Raw genomic sequence first — 26,590 nt, 5'->3', positions numbered from 1 at the left:
TAGATAGATAGATAGATAGATAGATAGATAGATAGATAGATAGATAGATAGATAGATAGATAGATAGATAGATAGATAGACAGATAGACAGATAGATAGAAAGATAGATAGATAGATAGATAGATAGATAGATAGATAGATAGATAGATAGATAGATAGATAGATAGATAGATAGATAGATAGATAGATAGATAGATAGATTGTACGGAAAGCTGCCTTTGTGGACTTCTCTCACAACGGAAGAAAAAAAGCTAAAATACAAAGAAAAAAGGGCAAAATCCAAACAAAACTCAGAAGGATAGACAATATACAACTTCAAATGAGCAGCAAATTGACTTCATACAACAAGTGGCTGACAATGCAGAGAACACAGAGAAAGCAGCAAGCTCAGTTGCTTCAGAAGCTGCTGAGAATCGCAACCCGAGTGTACTTAACAAAGATGGAGAGACATGAGACATGAGAGAACAAGATTCACCCCAAAGGCAAGAGTTGCGGTAGAGGAAAGCCAACTCCATCAGTGACGTCTGTGAATTTGTCTAAACATGATGAGAAAAAAGGGCAGGGCAGTACGTTCTAAAAATAAAATTGAAAATTGTTTGCTCCTTTGCTTATTAAAAAAGCAAATGACATCATTTAAAAAAAAAAAAAATGGGGGGGGGGGAGTATTCTTAGTCGTTGCTTTGAAGACAAATAGCACTTTGACGTTGCCAAAAACTTGATTAAAGTCGCCAAACGTGCTAATGAGATTTTGGAAATTAGTCTTTGTCTGTATAAAATGTGTATGTCAGAAAATATTAATCACGATTAATTTGGTAATAATTGCAATCACAATTAGGACAATCTTTTTTTGGTAAAAAAAAACAAGAAAATGTTTAAACATGTAAAATATATTTATATATATTAAGAAAAACAAATTTCTTTGAAACACTAATTATGCAAGGTCCTTTTGGACCAAACAAGATTTATAAATTAGTAAATTTAAAAAAGTGCAAAAATATACATTTAAACAACTTAAAATTACTATTAATATATATATTTTTTTGTTTATGATTATGGGATTTTGTAATAAAATTTCTATTATTTGCACAGCCCTAACACGTGCTTTAAAATTTGATTATTTTTTTTAAAAATAATAATCACCTTGAGAAATTAACTGGAATTACTCAATAACTGATTAGTTGCCAAGGTTTTTTTTTTTTTTTTTTTTTTTTAAACCTAATTTAATTATTCATCAAGAAAGTCATCTAGTTTTGTGCTCAGGACAAAACAGTTAAAGCATCACTTAGACACCATCTTGTTGTAGTTCGATTTTCGTCAGCGTTTGAGATGTCCTGTTTCGCGGGCGGTCGTTGAACGCACCTCACTCGTGACAACAGTGAAAGTCAAAACCAAAAAGCTGCCATCTTGTGGCACCTATAGGCAATTACAAATCCCTTTACGGTGAGATGTCATCAAGTACTTGCGGATTTTGGCAATTTTGTAGCAGGGATCTTTCCCTGTATTGTCGACACATCTCTTCATTACCTGTTTTGCGTAGCGGGAAGTCGTCTTTTGAGTCGTATGCGCCCAGCACTGCGTGGTGATAAGCTGACATCAACGCTTGGGGAGGCGAGCTTTGATCCAGAGAACTGTGTTGGGTTTTCCTACAGGGGGCGGAAAAAAATGTTACAAGATCATTAAACCTGGATTTGGTGGACCCGTGCTTCAACACCAATTAGGCATCAATCAATTCCGAAAGTGGGATCAGCTTCACACGTACACATCGGAACCAATTTTTATTAAAAATGGTTAAAGTGGAAATCTACCTTCAACATTTCTTGACAATAATATGTTATGTGTGACCTCACGAGTCTAAACTTAACATTCTGATTAAAAAATAGCTGTTTTTATCCATTTTAGGAGGCGGCCATTTTGCCACTTGCTGTCGACTGAAGATGACATCACAGTTGCTCAGGGCTCAGGAAACAACCAATCAGAGCTCACTTGTTTTCTGAAGCTGCGCTGTGATTGGTTTGTTACCTGGGCAACTGTGATGTCATCTTCAGTCGACACCAAGTGGCAAAATGGCTGCCCCCCGAGAGATAGATACAGATAACAGATTATTAGTAGTCAAGGACACTGATGACTGATATTTTGAGCCGATTATTCATTTTCACTAAAAAGGAAAAATATTGGCAGAAAAAAAAAACTCCAGCTCTTTTTTTTTTTTTTTTTTTAAAGCATATGTTTATTGAGCAACTTTTAGGGTAATTGAACAAATTTAGGCTTTAAATGTTGTTAGCATGTTTTCTATAAGACTCTTAAGAAAACATTAAAGTATTGATTGAATTATTTTAACTGTATATGAGCCTAGCATTTAACTTTTAAAAAATGTCCTCTGTAGTGGACACATCATAGCTTAAAAATAAAACTTTTTTGTTGTTGTTCAAAAATGTCTTATGCAGTATTCCAGTTACTTCACAAAGATTGGGGAATATCAAAATAAACATGATTGGACAATATTTTTTTTTCCCTGGTAGTCAGGTGGATACTCACATTGGACAGAATTGCCTCTGAAAACCAACGTGGACTGTTCTGTTTTGTGACGTAAGACTATCATCGAGATTTATGAAGGCAACTGGAATTGTTTCAAAGTATAGTCATAACTGAAAATGAGTTTAGGAATGAAGAGAAGCCTGCTGATAAAAACCTATATTCCCACTGTCAAGTTGGCGGTCTCAAGTCGTGCGCGCACAAGTCCGACAGCGACAAAGAAAGCTTGTCTCCATCTTGCAAGGTCAACTGGTAGCGTTATGAATGGCCAACGTGGGCGGAATGGAGAAAAACGTCAAATGGAGCCCAAAGAAATGAGACTCGCATGCTTTGTTATTTGCTTGCGTCAACAGCCAAAGAGGCAAACTTCCTTGACGAGTGACAGTAGGGCTGTGCAATTAATCGAAATTCAATTACAATTTCAATTAATTACACTCCACAATTAAAAAATAAGCAGAATCCTAAAAAAAAAATGTTAATACAAATTTTTGAGTTATTTCAATTTATACATTTGCACTTTAAAAAAAATAAAATAAAATAACTAATTTAATAAAATTTTGTTTCATCCAAAAGAAACTTGCATAATTATATAATAATTTGTCTGAATATTTTTATTGTTTTTATTTTACGTTTCAAAATTTTCTTGTTTGGTACAAAAACAAAACAAAAAAAGTCCTATTGGACCATGTTCATGCTGTACTCCAACTTCAAGTTTTTGACAACGCAAATAATTAAATAAATAAATAAATAAATAACTTTTATTAGAAATATATATATATATATATATATATATATATATCCATCCATCCATCCATCCATTTTCTTGACCGCTTATTCCTCACAAGGGTCGCGGGGGCTGCTGGCGCCTATCTCAGCTGGCTCTGGGCAGTAGGCGGGGGACACCCTGGACTGGTTGCCAACCAATCGCAGGGCACACAGAGACGAACAACCATCCACACTCACACGCACACCTAGGGACAATTCGGAGCGCCCAATTAACCTGCCATGCATGTCTTTGGAATGTGGGAGGAGACCGGAGTAGACCCACGCGGGCACGGGAAGAACATGCAAACTCCACCCAGGAAGGTCCGAGCCTGGACTCGAACCGGAGACCTCAGAACTGGGAAGCGGACGTGCTAACCACTCGACTACCGTGCTATATATATATATATATATATATATATATATATATATATATATATATATATATATATATATATATATATATATATATATATATATATATATATATATATATATATATATATATATATTAAAAATTTTGTTTGGTCCAAAAGGAACTTACATAATTAGTTCTTTTTTTTTTTTTTTTTTTTTTATTGGACTTATTATTTTTAAATGCTTAAACATTTTCTTGTTTTGTACCAAAAAATAAATAATCATTTGAATAATCGTGATTTCAATTATTTCCAAAATAATAATGATAATTATTGTTTTTTTTCCAATATTGAGCAGCCCTAAGTGACAGCACAATACGTTAGATAGGTGAGAAAAGAAAAACAGCGAGGAGGCGAGTAGGCTAACACTGGAGAACAAGATAATTTTTTTTTTTTTTTTTTTTTACTGCTTTCCACTCTTCAAAACATTGAAATGCCGGACAGGTGCCAATTGTCTTTCTCAAACACTCACGTTCACAAATTTGCTTGAAAAACAAAAACCTAACAAACGAGTCAGCTATCAATCACTGACAACAACAACAACCCCGTGAGGCGAATGTTGATGACGGGAACGTCACTAGTGTCCATACAAAAAGTATGACACGCCTACACAGCAGGGCTTCAAAATGCAGCATGTGCAAAGTCACTCATCCTTGTCACTTCCATATTTTAACATCCAGCAGCATGACGAGCTTTGATGCAGACACCGTCCATTTCAGTGCGCTCGCCACGTGTTTGAAAACAGCATCGTCGGCGTCCGTCTCAAATGAAGACAGTGCTTAGCAGATTTATGAGACACCTTGCCATAAACTGTCAACGCAAAGCGCTTTAATGCATACTCTTTCAAATTCAGTGAGCTTTCGATGTTTGACCATTTCTTTCAACACATCTGAAGACTCTTTCCATTCAAGTGCATGAGCGCTTGACGTTTTACCACTCAACGCTGGCATTTGTGCGAAAAAATATACACAGTGCTGAAAAACATGTCCATTGAAAGCCGGCGAGACTTCCTTGTTCGCCGAGCTGCTCGCTCGACCAATGACAGGCAGTTTGCAACGTTAGGACCGCCCCCTCATTTGAATAACATTTCCACTTGCCAGTACGGCCCAAAACTGCCAAATTTCAAAATAAATAAACGACTAAATAAATGACTGAATAAATAAATGACTAAAAGTGAAAATAAAAATGGATATAAAAAAAATATAATTAAAAAATTAAATACAAATGTATTTATATATGTATATATTTTTTGCTCTTTTTATTTCCATTTATGTGTTTTTATATAATTCTCGAATTAGATATTTTTTATATTTTTTTTTATACATATATTTTTATTTTCACTTTTAGTGATTTATTTATTTATTTATTTATTTTATCATTTATTTAATCATTTATTTATTTATTTACTTATTTATTTATTAAGTCATTTATTTAGTCGTTTATTTATTTTGAATTTTGGCAATTTTGGTCCTCCATATGCAGATAGTCAAGGAGGCCGATAATCGAAATTTGGAGAGTCATTTTCACTAAGAGGCAAAAAATATTGGTGTCCAAATTTTAAATGATACAAACTCCAATTCATTTATTTTTTTAAGCAATTGAACAATAAAGATTTGCAAAATATTGGATTATTTTTTTATCTCAGTCAATAGACATCTTTTTTTTTAACCCCTTCAAGGGTCATTAGCATGTACTAAAAATTTTAATAATTTGTACAGTACATAAAGCTTCCAAAAAATTCAAAATCCATCAGCAATATATTAAAAAAAAATGTAAAAGGTCAACATGGCCAATAATCCCTACATTACATTTGTCTAACTAAACTAAAATCGTTCTTACTGGGTGACGGTTTCAACCATTTTGTAGCCGTTTGAGGGCCGCCACTCACCCGTACCAGTAGCGCGGATCGTTGGACAGACAGTGGTTTAAGTTTCGCTGAGCCAAGGCTTTCTTCTTGTTCAGGACAAACTCTTGAAGTCGCATCTTGACCTCGGTGCTGGCCACCGCGCCTGAGACGAACGACACCGCAAGAAACTCAATTGCTTTGACTCGTGGACGGCTCTCTGGTTTTCATGTTGGTTACACTTGTAACTGTAAATGCGCACCAGCAAAAAAACAAAAAAAACAGAACGTCGTCTTCTACTCACTTTCTTGGCCCCGCTCCTTGTTTTTGAGCTGCAGGAGTTTGTGTTCCCGCTGCTGCTTCTCCAACTGCTGCTCATTGCGCTGCTGCTCCACCTTCCGCTGGTGCTCCAGCAGCTCCTGCTGATGTTTCAACGTCATCAGATCCTGTTGGTGCTGTTGGAAAGAGAGAGAGAGAGGAATTGCATAACGTGGGGAGGAGGAGAACAAAAAAAGTCATGATTCAAGGATTAAGTTTTCAGATTAAGTCAAAGGAGAATGGAAACATGCAACTGAAAGATACGACACGACACGTATGACATTTAACTTCATACAAAATCATCAAGGACTGTTGAGATTTATTAACTTCACAATTTCGCTCACTGATAGCTGGTCAAATGTTCTTCAAGTTAGTTAATTAGTTTTATTCAATTCTCTGCACATTTTTGGCAATGTTATGGACATTTTATGGTCATTTTCTGCTTTTCCGCTTCCTTTTTGGATACTTCATGTTCACTTTTTGGGCATTTTTAGCTATTTTAATAAACTTTTTCATCTACCTTTCATCTCTCTCGCTCTGACAACTTAAAATTTGAAACGCTGATATTTAAAAAAAAATATATATTCATTTTTTTATTTCATCATCAATTCATTTAAAGAATATTGTATCTAAATATGTTATGTTATGCTTGCAATTCTCTGCATATTTTTGGCAATGTTAAGGACATTTCATGGTAATTTTCTGCTTTTCCTCTTCTTTTTTGGATATTTTATGGTCACTTTTTGGACATATTTAGGTGTTTTTAAAAACTTTTTCAACTACCTTTCGTCTCTGACAACTTAAAAATTGGAACTAATATTTTTTGAATAATTTAATTTAATCATTAATTCATTTGAAGAATATTGAATCTAAATATGTAAAAAATACATATTAATTTCTACTTTTTTTTTTTTTAAGAGATCCACAGGAGAGGTGTACCAATCACCTGGATGTGATCGTGCAGCTGGGCTTCATGTTGCCTGGACAGCTGTTCGTGCTGCCTCTGAAACTCGGCAATCAGTAGCTGCCTCTGGAGCTGCTGCTTGTGTTTGAGGGCCACCAGCTCCTGCTGCAGCTGCTGCTCTCGGTGGCCTGCAGATGGGGTCAAATACAAGTAAGGACAAATACATAAATGGGAAGAGAAAAAAAATCCGCCTGTGTCTGACCACACACGGCTTGAGAGATCAGCATCGCTTACTAATGACTGGCCCGTTGCTCGGCTCATTCGATGCGGGGCAAGCGCCGGAGGAGGTGGGCGGCGCAGGGTGTGGCTGGGGGAGTAATTCATAGGGGGTCTGTTGGTGGTGCTGGTGGTGGAGGTGGTGGTCAACCATCCGCAGGTCCATAGGGAGGATCGTGGTGGTGGTGGGGGGCACCTGCGCGGGCAGTGCTGCTGCGCTCACGTCAACTAGATTAAACGTAAAAAAAAAAAAAATGCAAGGTAAAGATGAAAAAAGACCTCAACGACTTGACGTAAACTATTTGCAGCACATAGTTCTAATGCAAAAGCAGACATTACCACTTTGTTTGGTAAATTGAGGAAAATTAATTTTGTTTTTATTTCTGGTTCAAGGTTAAAGCTAAGAATTTTGATTCAGTTAATGCGTAATATACAATAAGAGTCTCATTTTGAACGTTTTATTGAAAAGGTCTTTCAAAGAGGCCATTTATGTCGTTTAATTGCAAAATCAGACGACTTCATATGAAATACCTTTTTCTTAAATTGTTCACATCATGACAAAATTACCGTATTTCCACACTATAAGGCGCACCTAAAAGCCTTCAATTTTTTGAAAAGCTGACCATGCGCCTTATAATCCAGTGCGCCTTATATATGGATCAATATTGAGCCGCAACAAGTCTCGCTCTCAAGACGCTGTCGGTGACCCTGCACGATCGGTGACGCGCATGCGCAGAAGATCCCGCCATCTTGGATCGCTAGCTAATACTAACACTTTACCTCAGAGAAAATAATAAAACAGCTGTTTATTCATTTTGGAGTTGTCAGAAAGCTGGTTTGTAATCTATTAATAAAGTTTGACTGACCTATCTGACTGTTTTGTTGACATTCCCTTTAGCGCAGCACCATCTAATGGATGCATAACGTAACCCAGCCTCTACTGTAATGCCTTATATATGAAAAAAGTTTTAAAATATGTCATACATTGAAGGTGCGCCTTATAGTGCGGAAAATACGGTACTTCTGTTCATAATCTTTTAGAGATTGTTCACCCATGAGAAAAAAACAAAACTAAACACTTGTTCCACCATTTGCCTTTGAAAAGCAGAATTATGGCAGATTTAAGACTTGAGGTTGCTTGTAACATTTGGCACACTAGCAACTCATTTGTACACATTGTGTAAGAGCATTAGCCAACCCCCCCAAAAAATAATCTAAAAATAAAACTCGCATAGGCCGATATTATCTTCTTTGTGCAGTTTTACAACAGCAAATGTGACCTTTTGACCTGATGCCCATTCATTTTGTCAGGTGGAGAAGGGTCTTGAGTGATGAAATATGGCAACGGAGAGAAAAAAAACAAAATAATCCCACCGCAACATGAGTTCCTCTGTGGAGATTTGCTGACACGCATACAGGCTTACTGTCAGCGTGCGTGCGTGTCTTTCACTTTTCAGTCCAATGCAGATTTATTTGTACTGTACAGGAATAGTCTTAAGTGGCAGAGATATGGCCAAAAAGCTCAATAAGAAATAATCTGGCGGTCACCATGGTAACGGCAAGGATGCCAGCCAGTGTGCCATCCAAAATGAATTGGAAGCTGTTGTTGATTTTTTTTTCTTTTTTTTTTCTTTTCTTTTTTTTTTTACAATTAGTGCATATTGTTGCTCTGATTGGCCTTTTGGCAGCCTACTCATACATGTGGATAAACTGTGGAGAGGGATAACACCAGAACAATTTGATGGGTTGTTCATGATCATCACCGTGGGAAGCTCCGATGTTGCTCAGGCTGTAAAAATGACCGCTTTGCCATTAAAAACAGATGGTGACATTATACAGTTTGACTCGCCGGTATTATCATCATCGAATATAAAATGGGCAGCTGAAGTCTAGATAAAAACTGGAGTCAATCACAGGGCACCACCTACATCCGCTTTATAGACGTAATATTACTATTATTAAAATCACAGCTCTAAAGTTACCATTTTCAAATATTTCTGTAAATATTTTTTCCATTGAACACAATTGATTTGATAAAAAAAAAAAAAAAAAAAAAAAAAAAAAAAAATTTACAGTGGAAACGTGTACTTTCCTAAGTTTAAATAATTAAATGTTAACAATGTTCTTTTGTTTCAATTCTTCTTAGTAAATGTCCCATCACTTGTGAAATAATTTTAGAACAGACCCGTAAGCTTCTCATGTTGTCCTTGGGGCTAACTAGTACCTGCTGGCACCATTTTTTTTTCACCCACATTAATAAACAGAGTAAAAAGGCATCCATGTTTGCATTATGTTTCTCTTGCCTGCTTAAGGGTCCCCTACAAAAAAATAAAATAAAAAAAATAGACCAGTTATTAAAACCTTGACTTTTTCAACTGATGGTAAACCGTCAAACCGGTAATCGCCCCATGTCCTGACTTCATTTAACATAAGGCCCGCTGCACACTGTGTGGCACAGCTGAACTCCAATAGAATGGCAAAAAAAAAAAAAAAAGTGACAGTTGGTGGCTGACACCTACACATCTACTGACAAGCTGCTACAAAAAAAAAAATGGGACCCTGGATCTGAGTTGGAGTCTTCACATGCAGCAAATTGTACTGTAAAACGTGTATTGAACCACAAAAACATGGTGCGATTGTCAAGGAATAAGTGAGGAAGTGGGCTTCAAATTTTGAAATGTGATTGATCTTGTGAAAACTAAACGATGAATCCCGTACAATGTTCGACACTTCAGTGGTTGGGTTTAAGAGGATTTTAGACTGAAAAATTGCAAGTTTCATACCGTACATTTGCCGCATATATTATTGTTCACTTATTCAGCCTCATTATATATGCAAAGCAGTCCGACTCAACCTCCATGTGCTTGTTATCTGAACATCAAGCTCCAATTCTCTGGTGCATCATTCAGTTCTTCCTGATCAGAACGAAACCCAAAGGGAGCTTGCCTGCCGCCACTCATCAATACATCCGACCCATTGGCGAGCATCTCCGACCTATCCTGGATGCCCTGAGCAGCCCGGTGGCCAATCAGGTGGCAAATGCACCGGCGGAGGCTAGCCAGTGACATGGTTGGTACCGGGCAGCATTTCAGGGAGGGAAGAAACTTGACACCCCGTCAACAGGACGGCAAGGAGAGAAGAAAGGGTGTGGCAGGACCAGACATGCTGGTGCTTCAGTGTGTGTGCATGTGATTTACTTGTAAACGGTGTTTTTCAGATCTATATATCATCATTCTTTTTTTTCTTTTTTTTTGGGGGGGGGGTCGGTCCCTAAGTTTGAATAAGGAACAAACTCATTTCATCACATAAACTAGATGTAACTCATTCACTCGCAGCCGTTTTCACTGAAGCAAACCCGTCTGTTTTACTGGATTTTACAAGGCCCACAGTATATTGCTATAAAAACATGGAACCTGCCAAAATAAAGATCAGAGTCTCTTCTTTCATCAGGAAAAAAAACATGTTTCTATCTGTTTCCATTTTGCAGAAATTAGCATTTGAATAGAGACACATTTTGTCAATATTCACATTACTGGTGAAAACTGACAAAAAGAGCTTGTTGCAACATGGGCCCTGGCTGATCTCTTATACTCTGCTGCCACCTTCTAGCTGTTTTTTCTAATAACTAGTTTTGCTTAAAGCCACTTCTTCATGTCAGAAGCTGCACCAAAGCCTTCTCTATGGTCTTGCATACAAAAAAAACAACAACAAAAAACATGTAAACACGTTTTGGGGAGTGAAGGACAAAGTACCTAAAAACGTGTTTACACGTGTGGGTTTTAATGAGTTAAACCGCACATACCGATAATCCTGACAAATTTTTCCATTCAAAGTCAGTCTGCGTCTTTAGGACACTTAAAATGGTTAAAATAGAACGTATTTATACGTTTTTGGGAGCAAATGAGTTACAAAATGGGTTAAAATAACACTTTGCCAAAAAAAAACAAGTCTGTGACTTGTAGCTCAGCTCTCCTCACAACATGGGAAATTCATTTTGACTGAGTTTTTCAAGTTGATGTTGCAAGGTCATAAGTTACACATCACAGCTGGCCAATAAATATAAAAGATACAAGCAAGGACTTTACCAAACATCCTTCAAATTAACTGTAAAAAAAGATAAGAGATTCCAAAGGCCTCATTTACAGTGTGTTCACGACTATGATGGTTGGAGACGTTCCTTGACAATCGCACCATATGGACCTCCAAACATTGTTTCCTTATACGATACAGTATTTGCAGTTTCGATCAATGGGCCCAACAAAGCTGCTTGGTAGGAAGCGGCGGTAGAGGAAAGAGGGCAGTACTGTAATCACTGCTTGATTGAGCTCTCTTTGTGGCTGACCAAGCAGCTTATCCTCACAAAAGCACCAAGCCGCCAAGTGCCCAAGTAAAAAGTGTTTTCCCAGACACGTGACATTGTGCGTTCACCTAAAAGTGGAAATCAGCAGTCGCAGTTCGACTGCAAGAGTGTCCGGGGTCGAGCCGACCCGCCTCTTGAAGGAGTCATTACCGATCTCCAAATAAGCGTCATCGCGAGTGTTGTTTGCGGTAAGCAGAGCTGCGTGTCGGCAGCAGACAAACAAGGGGACGCGCCGCAGAGCGCGCAGCGGCGTTCGCTCACCTGTGAAGTCATTAGTGCAGCTTACCAGGATGTCCTGAGGAGTTTGTTGTGGAGTCATACAGGCAAGTCTTATGCTGTGGACAGTGAATACATACACGATCAGGACTTGGGAGCCGATCATCCATTGGCAAGTTTAAAAAAAAAAAACATTTTGGACGAATTCCAAGACTCATAGTTTATACGACTTCCTACAAGGTAATTCATCCAAATGAGCCCAAACGGACGCAGCCAAAATTCAAAGAATTTCACTGGGAGATTTGAAAACATTCGTTCGTGACACTGATTTCATCCAACGACACGAAATTGGGTGGACATGTCGCTCTTAAGCGTACCAATGAAAAAGTCTTCAAGGAGCATTGCCTGAAACTGAACTGGAAGCTGGTCTGACTGAAGCTACCCTTAGGAGTGAATTCCAACTGAATTCAATACTTTGACAAGCAGATTTTTGTCCTATAATATTGCTGCATTCGAGGATGGTCGGAAGTCGAACTTTTCCGAGTTCAAACCAGGAAGTGTGTACGGGAACGCCACCTTGAACTAGGAATTTAAAAAGGACCCCAACTTCACCGACGGACTACAAGTGATGTCAATCTACAATTTTGAAAACCCAGACCGTGAATGGTAAACCACAATTTACTCAAGTTAGCTTTTTTAATTCATAAATATTCAACATACTTGACATAACGCAACGTACGCGACAGCATGCCACTATCTCCCTGCATGAAATTATACGGTCCACTACTTAACTATGTGGAATGCTTATGAAATAAGATTAAAACAATAAATGAAGCAAAATTGCGAAAAGAGTAAGTTTGCTGGAGGTCAAAATGAGTTTTGAGGACCAAAATAAACTTATTAAATTATCACTATAGTATCCACCATTTTGGTTGTTTACTTTTGCCTCGAACGCTTTCAGGTCGGAACTGGGAATAAACAACTCGGATATATCCGACTTCCGACCATCCTCAAATGCAGCATAAGTCCCAATCGGAAGCTTTTTATTTTTTTTTTCTAGTCTAAAATTCACTGAATGGTTTGGGTCCTGCATACATTCAAAAAGACTCTGAAATCTGTGGACTTGGACCAATTAGTGGACCCCAGAGTTCAAAGCAAACATAGTGAAGCAGCATTTAGCTGTTATGCTGCACACAAATGGAATTAAGATGCCAAAAGAAATTAAGTCAGCCCCGAGTGTAAATGCTTTTTAAATCCAGATTAAAACCCAAAACTTCTGTTTCTCATGCTTTCAAATGAAGGTTCACTGTCAGCAATTGTGGAAAGTTTCTTAACGATCTCTTTGCTTTGAAATGCATTTAAATCTTTTGTTTGTAGATGTGTTGAAATGTTCAATCTTTTAGTAATCCTTGGTGAGCTATTTTTGTTCTGTTTGCTTTGTCTTTGAATGTTTTTTCAATTCTTTAAGGTGTCAGGTGTGCTTTTGGTTGTGTGTTTTGTGTATATGCAATGTGCTATATGAATAAAACTGCTTAGCACAAATTGTTATTTGAACCACGCTTGACAACAACAGATTCGACCGGCCACACACACTGGCAACATAATCGGGCTGGCTGTTTACCACGTGGTTAGTTCAGTGTTAGCATCTTCTCCCTGCTCCTTGCGAACGTTTTCATTTTGTATTTGTTTGCTTGACTGTTGAGTTCAGCGAGGATCATGCTACTTGTTTTTTTCCCCTTCACTCAAAGCTGTCTTGATCACATTTTGTCTGACAGCACGATCAGAAGAACAACAAAGCCACATTTTATACCTCATAGCATTTTTTGTAGGTAGGAGCACTAGTTAGTCAAAGTAATATTAACCAGCGACGACAACTTCTCGTTTACAGTGCTGACCTGGTGGTAATGGCTTGGGAAAAAATTATTTATCTTCAACTTTTTTTGGCATCTATGTTGAGCCAAACAAACAGAGGCAATATATTCTGACATATTACTAACGGCAAACTTTATTTTTTGCACACGAGCACAATCAGCTTCTGGGAGGCACAGATGCAAACCTTCTGCCATCTGTTCCATTCACTTCAATGCCGCCCGCCCGGCGCTCTGTACATCAGGACCATTCAATAAACACTGTCGCTACTCAAGGCTGCCTGCCTGCCTGCACACCCACGCAGCAAATTAGCATGTACACACACACACACCCACAGTACGAGCGCAGACAGATCAGATCGCAGCACAGCAACGCCGAGCAAACACAGAAACGGACAAGAAGAGCACAGATCGAGTCCATATCGACTCAGGCGCGATCCGAACAAGTTAAGTCAGGAGAAGGCTAAGCAAGTATTTCAAATCCATAACAATAACAAGAGCCTCTTCTTACCCATCAGTTGCGCTTCTTCCTCAGAGCAAAGTGAGCCTTTGGTGTGAGCCTATAAAAAAATTAATTAAAAAAGTAACTGAAGTGAGCTGTGAAGTATGCAAAAAAATAATTTTTTAAATTAAAAAAAAAATCCACAGCAGACAAATGTTGTTTTCCGAGGAAGAGAGAGAGAGAGCGAGCTCTTTCCCACTCTGGGTGTCTCTCGCCTGTCTCCGTTTTCCCTCACTGACGCGCTCACTCGGGTCTGCCCTCCGGCTGCTTCTCTCTTCCCTCCCTCCCTCTCTCCCCTTTCGCAGACTGCCTGGTCCCCTCCCACTCTCTCTCTCTCTCTTTTTGGCGTGTTTTTCTACGGGAGTCACTTTCTCCTTTCTCGCCTGTCAGATTTGACCCACGTTGCTTTTTATTTGGGGACCCTTCATGTCGAGCGGACTGACACCCAGCGTGTGGACGAACGCACGCACGCTACCTAAAGCTACACACTCCTCCTACACACCAGCAGACCAACAATACAGACCGTTTTTTTTGTGAAGATAACTTGACGAAAGTGGCATCGCTTTTTCTTCCTTTAAAAAGAGACACATTGAATATCAAAAGTGTACACACCCCTCTTCAAATGTCAGATTTGTGGTTCAGGTTGAGATTTTCCACAGATGAAACCGGGACAGGAATTATGAACAGTTCCAAGTGCCAAATAGTAGTCAGTGTTCGTACAAAATCTTCTGGCGTCCTTGAGAAAGCAAAGAAAAAGCCTACTACAACATCTGAAGTTTCTTTGGGGTTTAATCAGAGGCACTTTAACTCATTTGCTCCCAAAAACGTATAAATACGTTCTATTTTAAATATTTTAAGTGTCCCATAGACGTATTTATGTGTTTTTTTTGTTATTTTTATGCTAGAGCACATAGAAGGCTTTGATGCAGCCTCTCAAATGCAAAGAATGGTTGACGAAATGGTAGTTATTACACAAACGGCCAGCAGGTGGCAGCAGAGCTCAATTACTCACAATTCTAAGCAGATTTGTGAATAATGATGAAACTTAGCTATATTCAAATGCTGATTGCTGCAAAACGGAAACAAAGAAATATACTTTTTTTCTGATAAAAGATGAGACTTTAAACTTTATTTTGGTAGGTAGGTTCCATGTTTTTATAGCAATAGAACACTATTGCTACTATTTAACACATTCACTGCCATAGACGTAAAAGATTTTTTTTTTTTTTTTCCTGGACTGGCAGTGAATGAGTTCATTTTACATCTCTAAAAGTATTTGAATGGGGTGTGTAGACTTTTTTTTTTTGTCTATGAGGGTACTTACACTTTAGGAAATGGATTGACAGGTTGTTATTTCCATGTTGAGCTTTTTTTCTGTGCTTTAATTAACAGGTTTAAACATGTTTAAAGCATGTGGGAGGTGTACTATTTATCAAATAAATGCTTTTATATGATCCCCTATATGGCACATTTTCACTTATCACGGGTAGGTCTGCCACCAAACTCCCACCATCAAGTGTGAAATTTAAAACTTTTGTTATCCGCCTATATGGGAAATTGTCGGATGAGTCTCCGAATTGGGACATGCAAATATCAACATCAGTTTGGTTCACAAGCAACATGTTTACCTTGAATCAGTAAGTACCTCTGATTAACCCCAAATAAAGTTCAGCTGTTCTAGCTTTTCTGCTTTTGTGTTTTTGTGAAAACTGTTCATAATTCCCTCCACCTTCACTTTCAGCTGAAGAAAAACAGACGCAAATCATGATGATGCAGTAACACATTTATTGTTGTATTTTTTTTTGTGTAATTGTTGTATACACCACATTAAAGTTGGTAAGTTTTTTTTTTTTATTATTAATTATCTTGGTCTCATTTGTTTTTATATCGCAAAAATTTGGCAATTTGTGAACTATAAAGTATTCCCGATACTGATCTGATTTTATCTTTGTGTAGCTGTTGTGTGCGCGTGTACTCGCTTTAGGCACAAAGTTCATGCCTGCCCGTGTTTTTGGAGCTATTTTTGAAGTCCTGCGAAGAATCCGGGTTTTCTACGATGTGTAAACACACAACACAAACAACTGGCGTCGATAAAAAGGGCCCCTTTATCAGCATGATGTACGCCGCTGACGTCAAAGCCTTACCTAAGCTTTGTGACCCCGATAAGAGCCCAAATCGTACGCAAACTTCATTTTTAGAACGGGGAAGCGACCCGTTGAGGGGGAGGGCAACGACCCCGAAGCGGCGGAGGAGCGGCCAAACCGACTCCGAGGGTAAACACTCAACTCGCGCGCTGGAAAGTAACATGTAACATGGTCAAAGATCAGCGCGGATGAGTTATGCGTCTCTCAGATGCGCCTTCAATCATGTGTACGTTTTTATATAAATTCATTGGTGAGATTTAAAGACGTAATTTTAATTCAAGGCTCATTGACGGATACGTTTGTCCGATGATGCCCATTTTATGGAGATATCGTGTGGTATAACCTGAAAATATGAACAATTTTAATCTTAATTCACTTGAGTGGCTAGCTAGCTTGCTAATTGTTAGCCTCAATTTTAGCCGGGACCACTGTAGAAAGTTTTCCATGACAGATGTATGTCCTAAATTAGATATGTCCTAATTGTAGATCAAATTAAATCATATTTGATGTGTTTTTATCATAAATTAACTGTGCTGGGTCTGGTGAAATCATGAACATCCCATCATGTATGTAAAATTATGTAACTTGGCTGTCACCCTGAGTGATTTACACTTGGCAGAGGTAATGCATAATCCAGCAATATAGAACAATTTGATTGATTGTGAGGAATGTTATCGTAATAATGTTTCATATGCGTGGGGAATGGCTAGCCTGGCTGATTAATCAGTTTCACTTCCATTTTCCGACATGTATATTCCAACCAAATAGCTGTTTCAGTAGTGCCTTGACAGGGATCTCAGTTTTTCAAGATACAAGATGTCGTTCGGCCACTTCGGCTTCAAGCTGTTTGGTCCCACTCCCAGTTAAAGTTTACAGTCAAACTGAACATAAAACTTGACCACACATGTACTCAGCAATCTTCCACTCATACGCACAACACATAGACAAACAAGTACACTGTGTTCCAACTATGCTTTGCATTTGCATTTTTAGGGTTGGAACACCCATGTAACTAGGGGCGTGGAAAGGGCGTGAAAAACCACATAAATAGAGAGGGTGAGGAGAGGAATCTTCAGAGAGTGCAGGAGTGAATTGTATCACTCAGTTCCTCTCTTCTCTCCTCGCGAGTGTCTTCTCTCCTTTTTGTGTCGTGTTTAATAGATGTTAAACAGGTAACCCTGACAAAAACAAAGAGAATTTATCATTTAAAACAAACGTCACTTTGCCTTTACGTCCACTAGCTTAATGCTAACATATAGCGCTAAACGCCATAGAAGGACTAATGAATAGCACCTAAATGTGGCAGCGTCATAACATTAAACAACGACAGACAGAAAATATAACAATGCTCAAAGGTCCTCTACAGTTTACTGAGTCACTTACAGTAGATGTGAAACTCTTCTTCGTTTGTGTCTGAATGACTGTACTGTATTATATTGCCCTATGGCGGCCAAGTTGGATACACCAGAATGGAATTACTCATGAAGCACAAAGTGTTTCCTTATATTCTATTTTATGACGTAATAATAAATGTTTTCATAAAACAAAATAATGCTGAGTGCAATTTTACTGATTAAAAAAAAAAGCTATATTTTTTTTTTAAATATTTTTTTTAGGAGTTTTGTAACAGATTATTGGCCTTATTCATTGGCGTCTTTTTGAGTGATAAGGCCATACCTGTTATTAGGAGTGTGACGATATATCGATATCACGATAAATCGTGATACTTTGTCTCCCGATAGATTATCGATACGCCTACGCAAGTATCGCGGTATTTATAGTTAATATACAGTCACTATAAGGGCTTAATTGTCAATTACTTATCGAGCAATTACTTGGTGGGCCACTAGGGGGAGCGCCTCGTAAGAGTTGGTGGGGAAATGGACGGAAGTCTTTAGGCGAAGAAGACTCATGAGCTTACTTTTACTTGTAGAAGGTGTTTATCTGTCCAGCAACTGACTCAGTTTTGCATGTTTCTATGAAAAATGTGGATTATATCTTCAATTTTAACATTTTATAACATATTTATGTTTCGACTTTTTCCTGACTGACATTTTGCATGACAATAGTGTTTAAGAAAGACACAAATTTGTTTACAGGAAGGGGGGGCTCCCTGTTAAGAAGACATATTTGTATTTGTTTAAAAAAAAAAAAATCACTAAAGTACTCAGTGTGAAGAAGACACCAGTTTTAATATTGTGTTTCAGTGATGGTACAAAAAGAAACAATTTTCTCATTGAAAAAGATCAGTTTATGTCTTGAGCAGTTTTATCGTAGATTATCGTGGATTTATGACCTGACCAATATATCAATAATCGCGGTATCGCCAAATTGTGAGATAATCGTGATCATGTTTATGATCTCATACACATATTTGCGTTACGTAATGAGTTTACCACAAATATGACTGGATGGAACTTCACCATAAAATGAAAACACCGGGCATACGATAAAGAAGATATCAAATAGAACTTAAAATATATATAAATATATAAAGTAAAAAAAAAAAAAAAAAAAAGTCCACGTGAAAGAGGGCTTGCGCTGTTATTTGCATCAATCGGCAAGAGAAGCAGACAAGGCGCTAGCTAGCTAAGTGAGCACATCCGAGATAAATATCTCATGTAGTCATCTGCATGAGAGCCGCCGCCGTGCCGTGCGTGCGCGCGCGCACATTCAATAATGCATGCGGCATAATGATTTCAAGGCATGTCCAAGTACGCAGCCGGGCAGACAGGACTGATGAATAAATAATCATGCACGGCATCGGGCCTCGTAATGTACACACAAATAAAGCTACAAGTTAGTCCCCGTTGTGTGGAAATGGGTCAAAAATGTCAACTTTTATTTTGAGCCACCTTAAACTCGTCTTCGTCTGTATGGAGACTGGAAGGGGAAAGAGAGGGCGAGGATTTTCTTTCATCTCGGGCAGGGACTCCAAAAGAAAAACGTAAAGCTACCGTGTCATTTATTATTGATATGGGTTATTTATAATACACACGCACTCTCTTTACAACACACTCGTCATTTTTTGCACATCGTCCCACTGATATTGCCTGCCGAGACTTGACATTTCTCAAATAAAATGTCTGAGAAGAAAAACATGAGTGTCAACTTGCTGTGTTAGGTTAAAAAAATCTGTTAACATCCATCCATCCATCCATCCATTTTCTTGACCGCTTATTCATTACACTGCCAAATTAATTTTATTCATTACCCCATCAACAGCATTTCCTATTATGTGTTAGCATTTAGCTAGCAGGAAAGTTGTGTGGTTATTTGAAATCCGTAATGTGTCATTCTCTTGATTGAATTAACTCATTCAATCCCAAAAATGTATAAAAAATGATTTTTAACACTTTGTCCTTCCCTCCCAAAATCATGTTTACAAGTTTTTTTTATTTCATTTTATTTATGTAAGAACATACAGAATGCTTTCATGCAGCTTCTGACATGAAGAGGTGGCTTAAAGAAATGGTAGTTATTTAAAAAAAAAAAACAGCAGATGGCAACAGAGTATAAGAGATCAACAAGCTCGTTTTGTCAGTGTTTTCACCAGAAATGTGAATATTAATGAAATGTAGCTATATTCTAATGCTAATTGCGGAAAAACGGAAACAGATACAAACGTACTTTTTTTCCCTGTTAAAAGAAGAGACTCTAATCTTTCTTTTGATAGTTTTCATGTTTTTATAGCAATAGAACACAATATTCTGTGGGCCTTGCAAAATCAGTCAAAATCCAGTAAAACAGCCAGGGATGTAGGGAGTTGTTTCAGTGAAAATGGCCGCGAGTGAATGAGTTAACAACTTGAATCCTCGTTTTTCAAGAATTGTTTTCTATCTGCCAAACTGCGGCTTCTCATTGCCCAACTTCTGATTTCAATCTAGGCAGGCCCATCTTTGAAAAAAAAAATGTTTTGTTCTTGAGCGAGGAACTCCCTTCATTCATATTTTACATCCTCTCCCTTCCGTGGTAATGCCTTCCGGGGCCTGTGCCGAGCTTGCAACGGCTCGAGAGCCATTAGGAGCTGCCAGCGATGATGCCGGCGGCATCCCCCGCCCTCCCCCCATTTCTTTGGAAAGCACTTACACTGGTACGCACGGCCCCTGTGCACCCATTTGGTTTGGAGTACAACGTCTCGAACCTCAAAAGGCACAGACAAGCAGACAATAGCAATCTCCCTACGCTATAAAACAGAGAAAGCCGAATGGACATTAAGTCATCAAGTAAATCCGTAGTTGACTACTTTGATTGGGCAGAAGGCTTGGCTTAATTTCTATTGGTTAACTGGAATCCAACCATTCACTGCCACGGACGACTATATTCGTCACGTATGTTGGAGGAGGGTCTCGCCCAGCTTGTCTGTGAACTTGAGATGTAACTCATGGTGGTCACAGCGAATTGAATTAGGGTTGGGTATCGATTCTAATTTCCTCAACTGGTTCGATTCAATTCTCTTTTTAAATATCAAGGACATGATTAAAAACTCCACAAACCGCAAATTACAAATAACATTTTGGCGAAGCAGTAACTGGTTAAATGATTTAGTTTATTAATGAAATTAACATGTGTTATAATCACTGAACTGTTACAGAAACATCAATTTTAATTCAGTTGTAAATATAAATGTAAAAAGATTCCGAATTGCAGTTAATCAGGTCTTTCTTAAAATGTAAGAAAATACTTTTAAAAATTCATATGAAAAATTATTATCAAGAAAAAAGTAAGATAAAAAAAATTACATTTTCTTATAAATTTATGCGGAAAAATACATTAAAATAATCGACTCGTGATATTATGAATCGATACACTCGAAAAGGAAAATTGATTCGATATCGATTGTTCATTTTTTATAAACCCAGCCCGAGAATAAATACTAAAGTCTACAAAAGCATTTTTGTCTGGCAATTTACAGCAAAACACATCCAAACTAATCGAGCGAAGCTTCATCATACAACAAGAGAATGACCCAAAACACATTGACAACACAACAAAGGGAAAGTGGAAGGTCTTAGGCTGACTCTAAGACCTGAATCCAATAGAGCGTACATTTTACAACCAACAAGAACTGAAAGAGGCTGCAGTAAAGGCCTGGAAAAGCATTTCAAGTAAAGAATGCAACAGTTTGGGTCACAGGTTTGATGCAGTTTGTGCAAGTTAGGTTTGGGCCACCTAATATTAGAACCACTTTAAGTTCATTATTAATGTGATGTCTGGTCCAATAATTTTATTCACTTGAAAAGTGGGTAGCTTCCAGCGATACAAGACTTACAACTTATTTTCCAATATTGGGTTAGGCACTGTGTACAGAGAATAAAAGTGCAAATATCTCTGGCATCTTATTCCCTGAATGTTATTTTAAGCCGATTAAGTATCAAAATAAGAACATACCGTGGAGAACGCCATGTTCCTGGTCACGTGTTTGTGATGATGTATGCTGTGCGTAACCGGAAGCTGCCTTCATTCATTTCAATGAGAGTTTGCTGACATAATGTGCAAGAAAAAAAGCGTCTTCGATCCCAAATACTGCGCCAATTCCGTTCAGAGTAAAATCTTCAACACGTCCGGTTTCATGTCATTCCATGTGAGGGTGGGGCGGAGGGGGGGATTGGCCGCTCCTAATGTGGGCCAAAGCGCGCTTAGCACAACGACATGTAGCTTAGCCTAGCAGAGTACAAGTCACCCGGACGTTTACCTCCCACTTGGACTCGCCGACGGCTGGATGTGCCAGTTTCATCCGGCTTTCTGCTGGAAACAAATCTTTAGCGAGTCCTCCGTGGCTGTACTGCTTTTGAAAAGTGCTTCTTTGCTATAAGGCGTAATAATTCCACCTTTGAAGTCTGCCGTGAGACGCGGTAATTCCTCATGAGTTCTTTGTTGTCATTCAATCCATGTAATTCAATGTGTATTTTACGCACGCGATACGTCACGATGATCACGTGACTGTCCAAAATGCCTGATACGGTACTTTAACGCAAAAATATCTGTAAAAAGTGCCATAAAATCATAATCGCTTAACATAAATTTAATTGAAATTGACCATTTCACAGAATAGCTGGTTAGTTTTTCAAAAGTATTCAAAAAAAAAAAAGAAAAAAAAAAAGGTGCTCCATCCTGAGTTAACACATTTAGATGTACATACCGCTTTTTTAGCACTGAGTTCAGTTCGTATATTGTCATAGAACACATTATTTTGTGGATCTTATAGTTCAGACAAAAACTCGGTAAACGAGCTAATCGCAATTAGTACAACTTACATATTGACGATGACTTTTTAAGGGAGTTCAAGATTCTCTAAATTGGGTTAGTAGTCAAATATAGCTCATGGCCATTAAGACAGTGGTCATCAGACATAAAGGAATCCTCCTTCTGGACTCGGGATGTGTTCCTAGTGGCATCTGTGGTCCGGCAAAATCTTTAGGAAGCTAAAGTGAAAGGTGGAAAAGCCAGAAGAAGTGGTCATCCATTATAGATCGCTTGCAGAAGACTGCTCGCAGTCTATATGGTTCTTAAAAGCCTTTACAAAGCACACCTCGGCATTAACAAGCCAGAGGAAGTGAAAAGAGGGCCGAGGAATGTCTGCAGTCAAACGTACACGACATACTCGGGCGCACACGCAGACGAGAAACGGTCAAACTGCAGACGAGCAGAATGAGACGACATCATCGGTTGGTAATGGGCACGGAAATCGGGCGGGGGGGGTGATAAAACTTTTGACACCAGAAACCTCAAGCATCCTGGCCACCGTTTCAAATCAATAATGTGCTGGCATACGGGCAACAACATTCTCCGTTGGAAAAGGAAACGAACGGCGGGTCACGTTTCCTTTGTTTTGCTTTTTTTGAAAGCGCAATAACAGTTGACAGCAAACTGGAGTCTTTTCAGTGCCCAAAAAATGTGAAGATAATTGCGACGGGGAAGATTATACAGACGGTCGTGAAATCATCAATGCAGGAGGGAAAGTTCTGTCAAGGTGGAAACTTGATCAGATGCATTGATTGGAGACTTGTTTGGTGGAGAAGAGGTTTGCCACCCACTCCATCTTGCCAGTGACGGACGGCAGTTCACATTTGGACCAAATTACTGGGACATATGGCACGCTCGCGCCAAGCCCCCCTCTTGCTGGTAGAAGAGCTGTAAATCTCCAAAGAGCAGACGGAAAATTACACGTTGGGACCCTTCAGTTTAAGAAATTATGTCTGGGGGGGGGGGAAATGTAGAAAATGAATAAATAAGTACAAATGACCTACTGAAAAACAGCTCAATAGGATTTGAATACAACTGGATGGCACACTTGAGCTAATACAGTGGCGCCTTGACATACGACGATGCTTGTAACTCAAAAAACATCAGATTGCAAACGGTTACAATAGTTCAATAGGCTCCAGTAAATATTAGCTGTTCTTAGCAGAGGATAAAGAAAATATGTCTGCGAGTACTGTTACAGTCATAAAAAAAAATAATAAGACCACTAGTGGTATTAGATCAATATTTGTTTAAGGTACAATTTAATGCTAGAAAACCCTATTGATTAGCGTCAGGTTTACCCGTTTGATATCTATTGAACACGAGACAAAAAGGAGAGACGGCACTCAGTTCAAGGCTCGCGAGGAGAGAGGAACTGACTGATACAATTCACTACTGCACTCTCAGGAAAAAAAAAATCCCTCCTCACCCTCTCCTTTTATTTGGTTTCTACGCCCCTAGTTACTACACAAACACTCCAGAAACACATGCAGATAGGTAATATAATCTATCGATTACCGATTATCGATAAGTAAGCTTATCCCTATACGTGCACAACACTGCCCCCAAGAGGCCAAGGTGTGCACAGCAGGAACAGCAGGTATTTATTTTCATTCATTGCTTGTTTGTTTGTTTTTTAAATTGTGGTTACTTTTACTTGTTACTAATTGACTTTGTAGAAGTTGAATTTAATAAGTACGGGTAGTTGAATAAATATCAATGAATCATTCAGACGCGCACACACTAACGTCTTGTAAGAACGGTGGCGTGCTCTGAGCCAGACTTGTTTTTGTCTTCCAGCAGAGCAGACAATGTTTTAGCCTACTTTCGTCTGCTCCGTTGCCATTATTCTGACAGCTGTGCATGCGTGCGTGTGCACGCGTGTGTGTATGTTGACATGAAGGTCACAACCTCCGGCTATAATTAGGTCGTGATAAACTGCCGTGTTTTCCCCACACAGGAAGCCAAATCTTTCACTGCTTTGAAATGTTTTCGCCTTGTTATCAGAACACGTTCAACTTTGCTTATATATATGTGCAGTTTACACACATACACGTGTATACAAGATGTAGCCGCCACTGAATGCTGCCTACACCAAACTGGCATCAGTCACGGAGCTCCATGCCAGGTCAGGGAGGTGTGTGTGTGTGTGGGTGTGTCGGTGGCTTTCTGCGGGCCCATCTGGAGATCTGGCAAAAGGTGGCCCGAGGGCAACGCGGGCGGGACTACTGGTGATCATATGGGCACCAAAGAGGTTGCGTCATCTTCAAAAAGGTGCTAAAACCCGTGCAGGTGCCGATCGAGGTCAGTTGAGGTCAGTTGGACGGTAAATAGCGGCGGTGGTGGAATGAAATTCAATCAAAAATCATATATATATATATTAGGGGTGTCAAATTAGTGCGTTAATTTGGACTTACCATACTGGTAATTTAAAGTTCCTTTAAAGCCAATATTTTTTAACACGCGATTAATTAACATAAAATGGTACTGAGATGCCAACATGTTACAAATGCAATTATTGCCATCTAGTGGCAGAAAAATGACAAACAAAAATCAATATCACACTTGTTTTTTTTACAGTACAGTACAGTACATCTTTTTCATTTTAACTCAATTTTATGAATTGTGAAATTACTGTATCATTGACTAAAAGATGCAGCCATATTTCTATTAGGGATGTAACGATATCCAAACATCACGATACGATATCATCACGATATGAAGCTCACGATACGATAATTATCACGATATTGTGGGAAGGTTGGTGATATTTAAAAAAGGTCATAATATTGTAAAAAAAAAAAAGAGCTCATACTAAATAAAAAAACACACACATAATATTGTGCTATTATAACTGCACCACATAAAACGCATACGATCTCTCATAATAATATTGAGTATATTGAGTATATACACATATTACGTTTCCCTTCATCTGACCATTAGCATAGATTTTAAACATAGAAGGGCCAAAACATCCCAAATGAAAATTAACCTGCACTAAAAAGAACTAGCCACCAGAGAGTGCTAGAACTGCACAAATAGAAATCGACCTGACTTTTTTTCAACCGGTGAGTTCCCTGGGTCAGCAACATCTCTGAAAATTTTATTTTATTTTTTTAAATGGATCTATTATCGGTCGTATGATTCTTCTAAATGGCCGTATATCATCGAAATGCTGAAATATTGATGCCGATAATCGGCCCTGCCGATGATCAGTCTATCCCGACTTTCCACAAGTATTTCCTTAATACCAATTGTTTCTCTGGTGAACCGGGAGGAGATGGCAGTTTGCTGTAAATTTGTGCCCGCATCACCGCAAGATATACATGAAAATATGTCTACATATTATATATATAAAATATCAAATGATGTATGGTTGTCTTCTGGCTTGTGGAGTTTCTTCAGCCACCTTGCCCGCCCGCCCGCCCGCCTTCCTCCTCAATCCCCGCAAGCGTCTGTGCTCCGATAGCTCGCTATGTGTCAGTAAGCGTGTGGGTTGCTGCTAATTTGTGCAGAGTGGGAGAAAGCTTTTTTGGCATGTGGCGAAAAATGTATTTTAAGCCACACGCACATCGCATTCTCACAGGCAGGTGCGCAAACACACACACACGTGCACACTGACTAAACACACACAAACACACATTTTTGTCTGGTCTCCCGTTTTGTGGTCCTGCCCCTAAATGTCACATGCGCTTTGAGCAAAACAAACAGATGCCCCAACCCACATTCACATTTTGGACAAGGGAGGCACTGGCTGGCTGTTAAAAACGATTCTGATGTGATAGAAAAGGCGCAGATGCTTTCTGTGGGTTCAGACGACTGTGCAGCCATCGTTCAGTCGTCAATAGTTATGTGACATTTTGAATCCAGTCACTGTCGTCAACTAACTTTGAACATTGTGTTACAGCAGGGGTGTCAAACATGCGGCCCGCGGGCCTGATCAGGCCCACAAAGTTTTTGGTCTTGGTGAAAGATTTTGGTTGTGTAACCATGTGGGTGGCAGGTGGTGTCTGGTTGGTGCTGGATTTCACTTTGATTCCACTTTCTTTCCTTTGATCTTTCCTCTGGTCTCCTGACCTTCCGAGCTTCACGACTCTGGCGAGACTTCGGAGTATCCGGTTAAGGTGAAGGGTATGAGATTTTTATTAGGTTTCAGGTGACTTATCCATCCATCCATCCATCCATCCATCCATTGTTTAA

At 38.8% G+C, this 26,590-nt stretch overlaps 1 protein-coding gene across 8 annotated transcripts in view; it reads right to left on the bottom strand.

Moving 5' to 3' along the window:
- LOC144030189 (histone deacetylase 4-like) overlaps positions 1 to 26,590 on the bottom strand; it is a 112,407-nt gene that overhangs the window by 56,962 nt on the left and 28,855 nt on the right. For 3 of the 8 annotated variants that reach the window (XM_077536253.1, XM_077536255.1, XM_077536260.1), the window contains exons 4-8: positions 7,070 to 7,279; positions 6,818 to 6,963; positions 5,858 to 6,008; positions 5,599 to 5,719; positions 1,525 to 1,643 (exon numbers count right to left, since the gene is read on the bottom strand). In XM_077536253.1, coding sequence (XP_077392379.1) covers positions 1,525 to 1,643; positions 5,599 to 5,719; positions 5,858 to 6,008; positions 6,818 to 6,963; positions 7,070 to 7,279 — 747 coding nt within the window. Of the gene's footprint in view, positions 1 to 1,524; positions 1,644 to 5,598; positions 5,720 to 5,857; positions 6,009 to 6,817; positions 6,964 to 7,069; positions 7,280 to 11,672; positions 11,747 to 14,006; positions 14,244 to 26,590 lie in introns of those variants that run through there. The other 5 variants (XM_077536254.1, XM_077536261.1, XM_077536256.1 and 2 more) reach the window with 4 other exon arrangements.

Source organism: Festucalex cinctus, chromosome 11 (genome assembly GCF_051991245.1).
Source record: "Festucalex cinctus isolate MCC-2025b chromosome 11, RoL_Fcin_1.0, whole genome shotgun sequence".
In the NCBI taxonomy this organism is placed as follows: Eukaryota; Metazoa; Chordata; class Actinopteri; order Syngnathiformes; family Syngnathidae; genus Festucalex; species Festucalex cinctus.
Note: the sequence above shows the minus strand (reverse complement) of the source record. Positions and strands in the feature narration are given on the sequence as shown.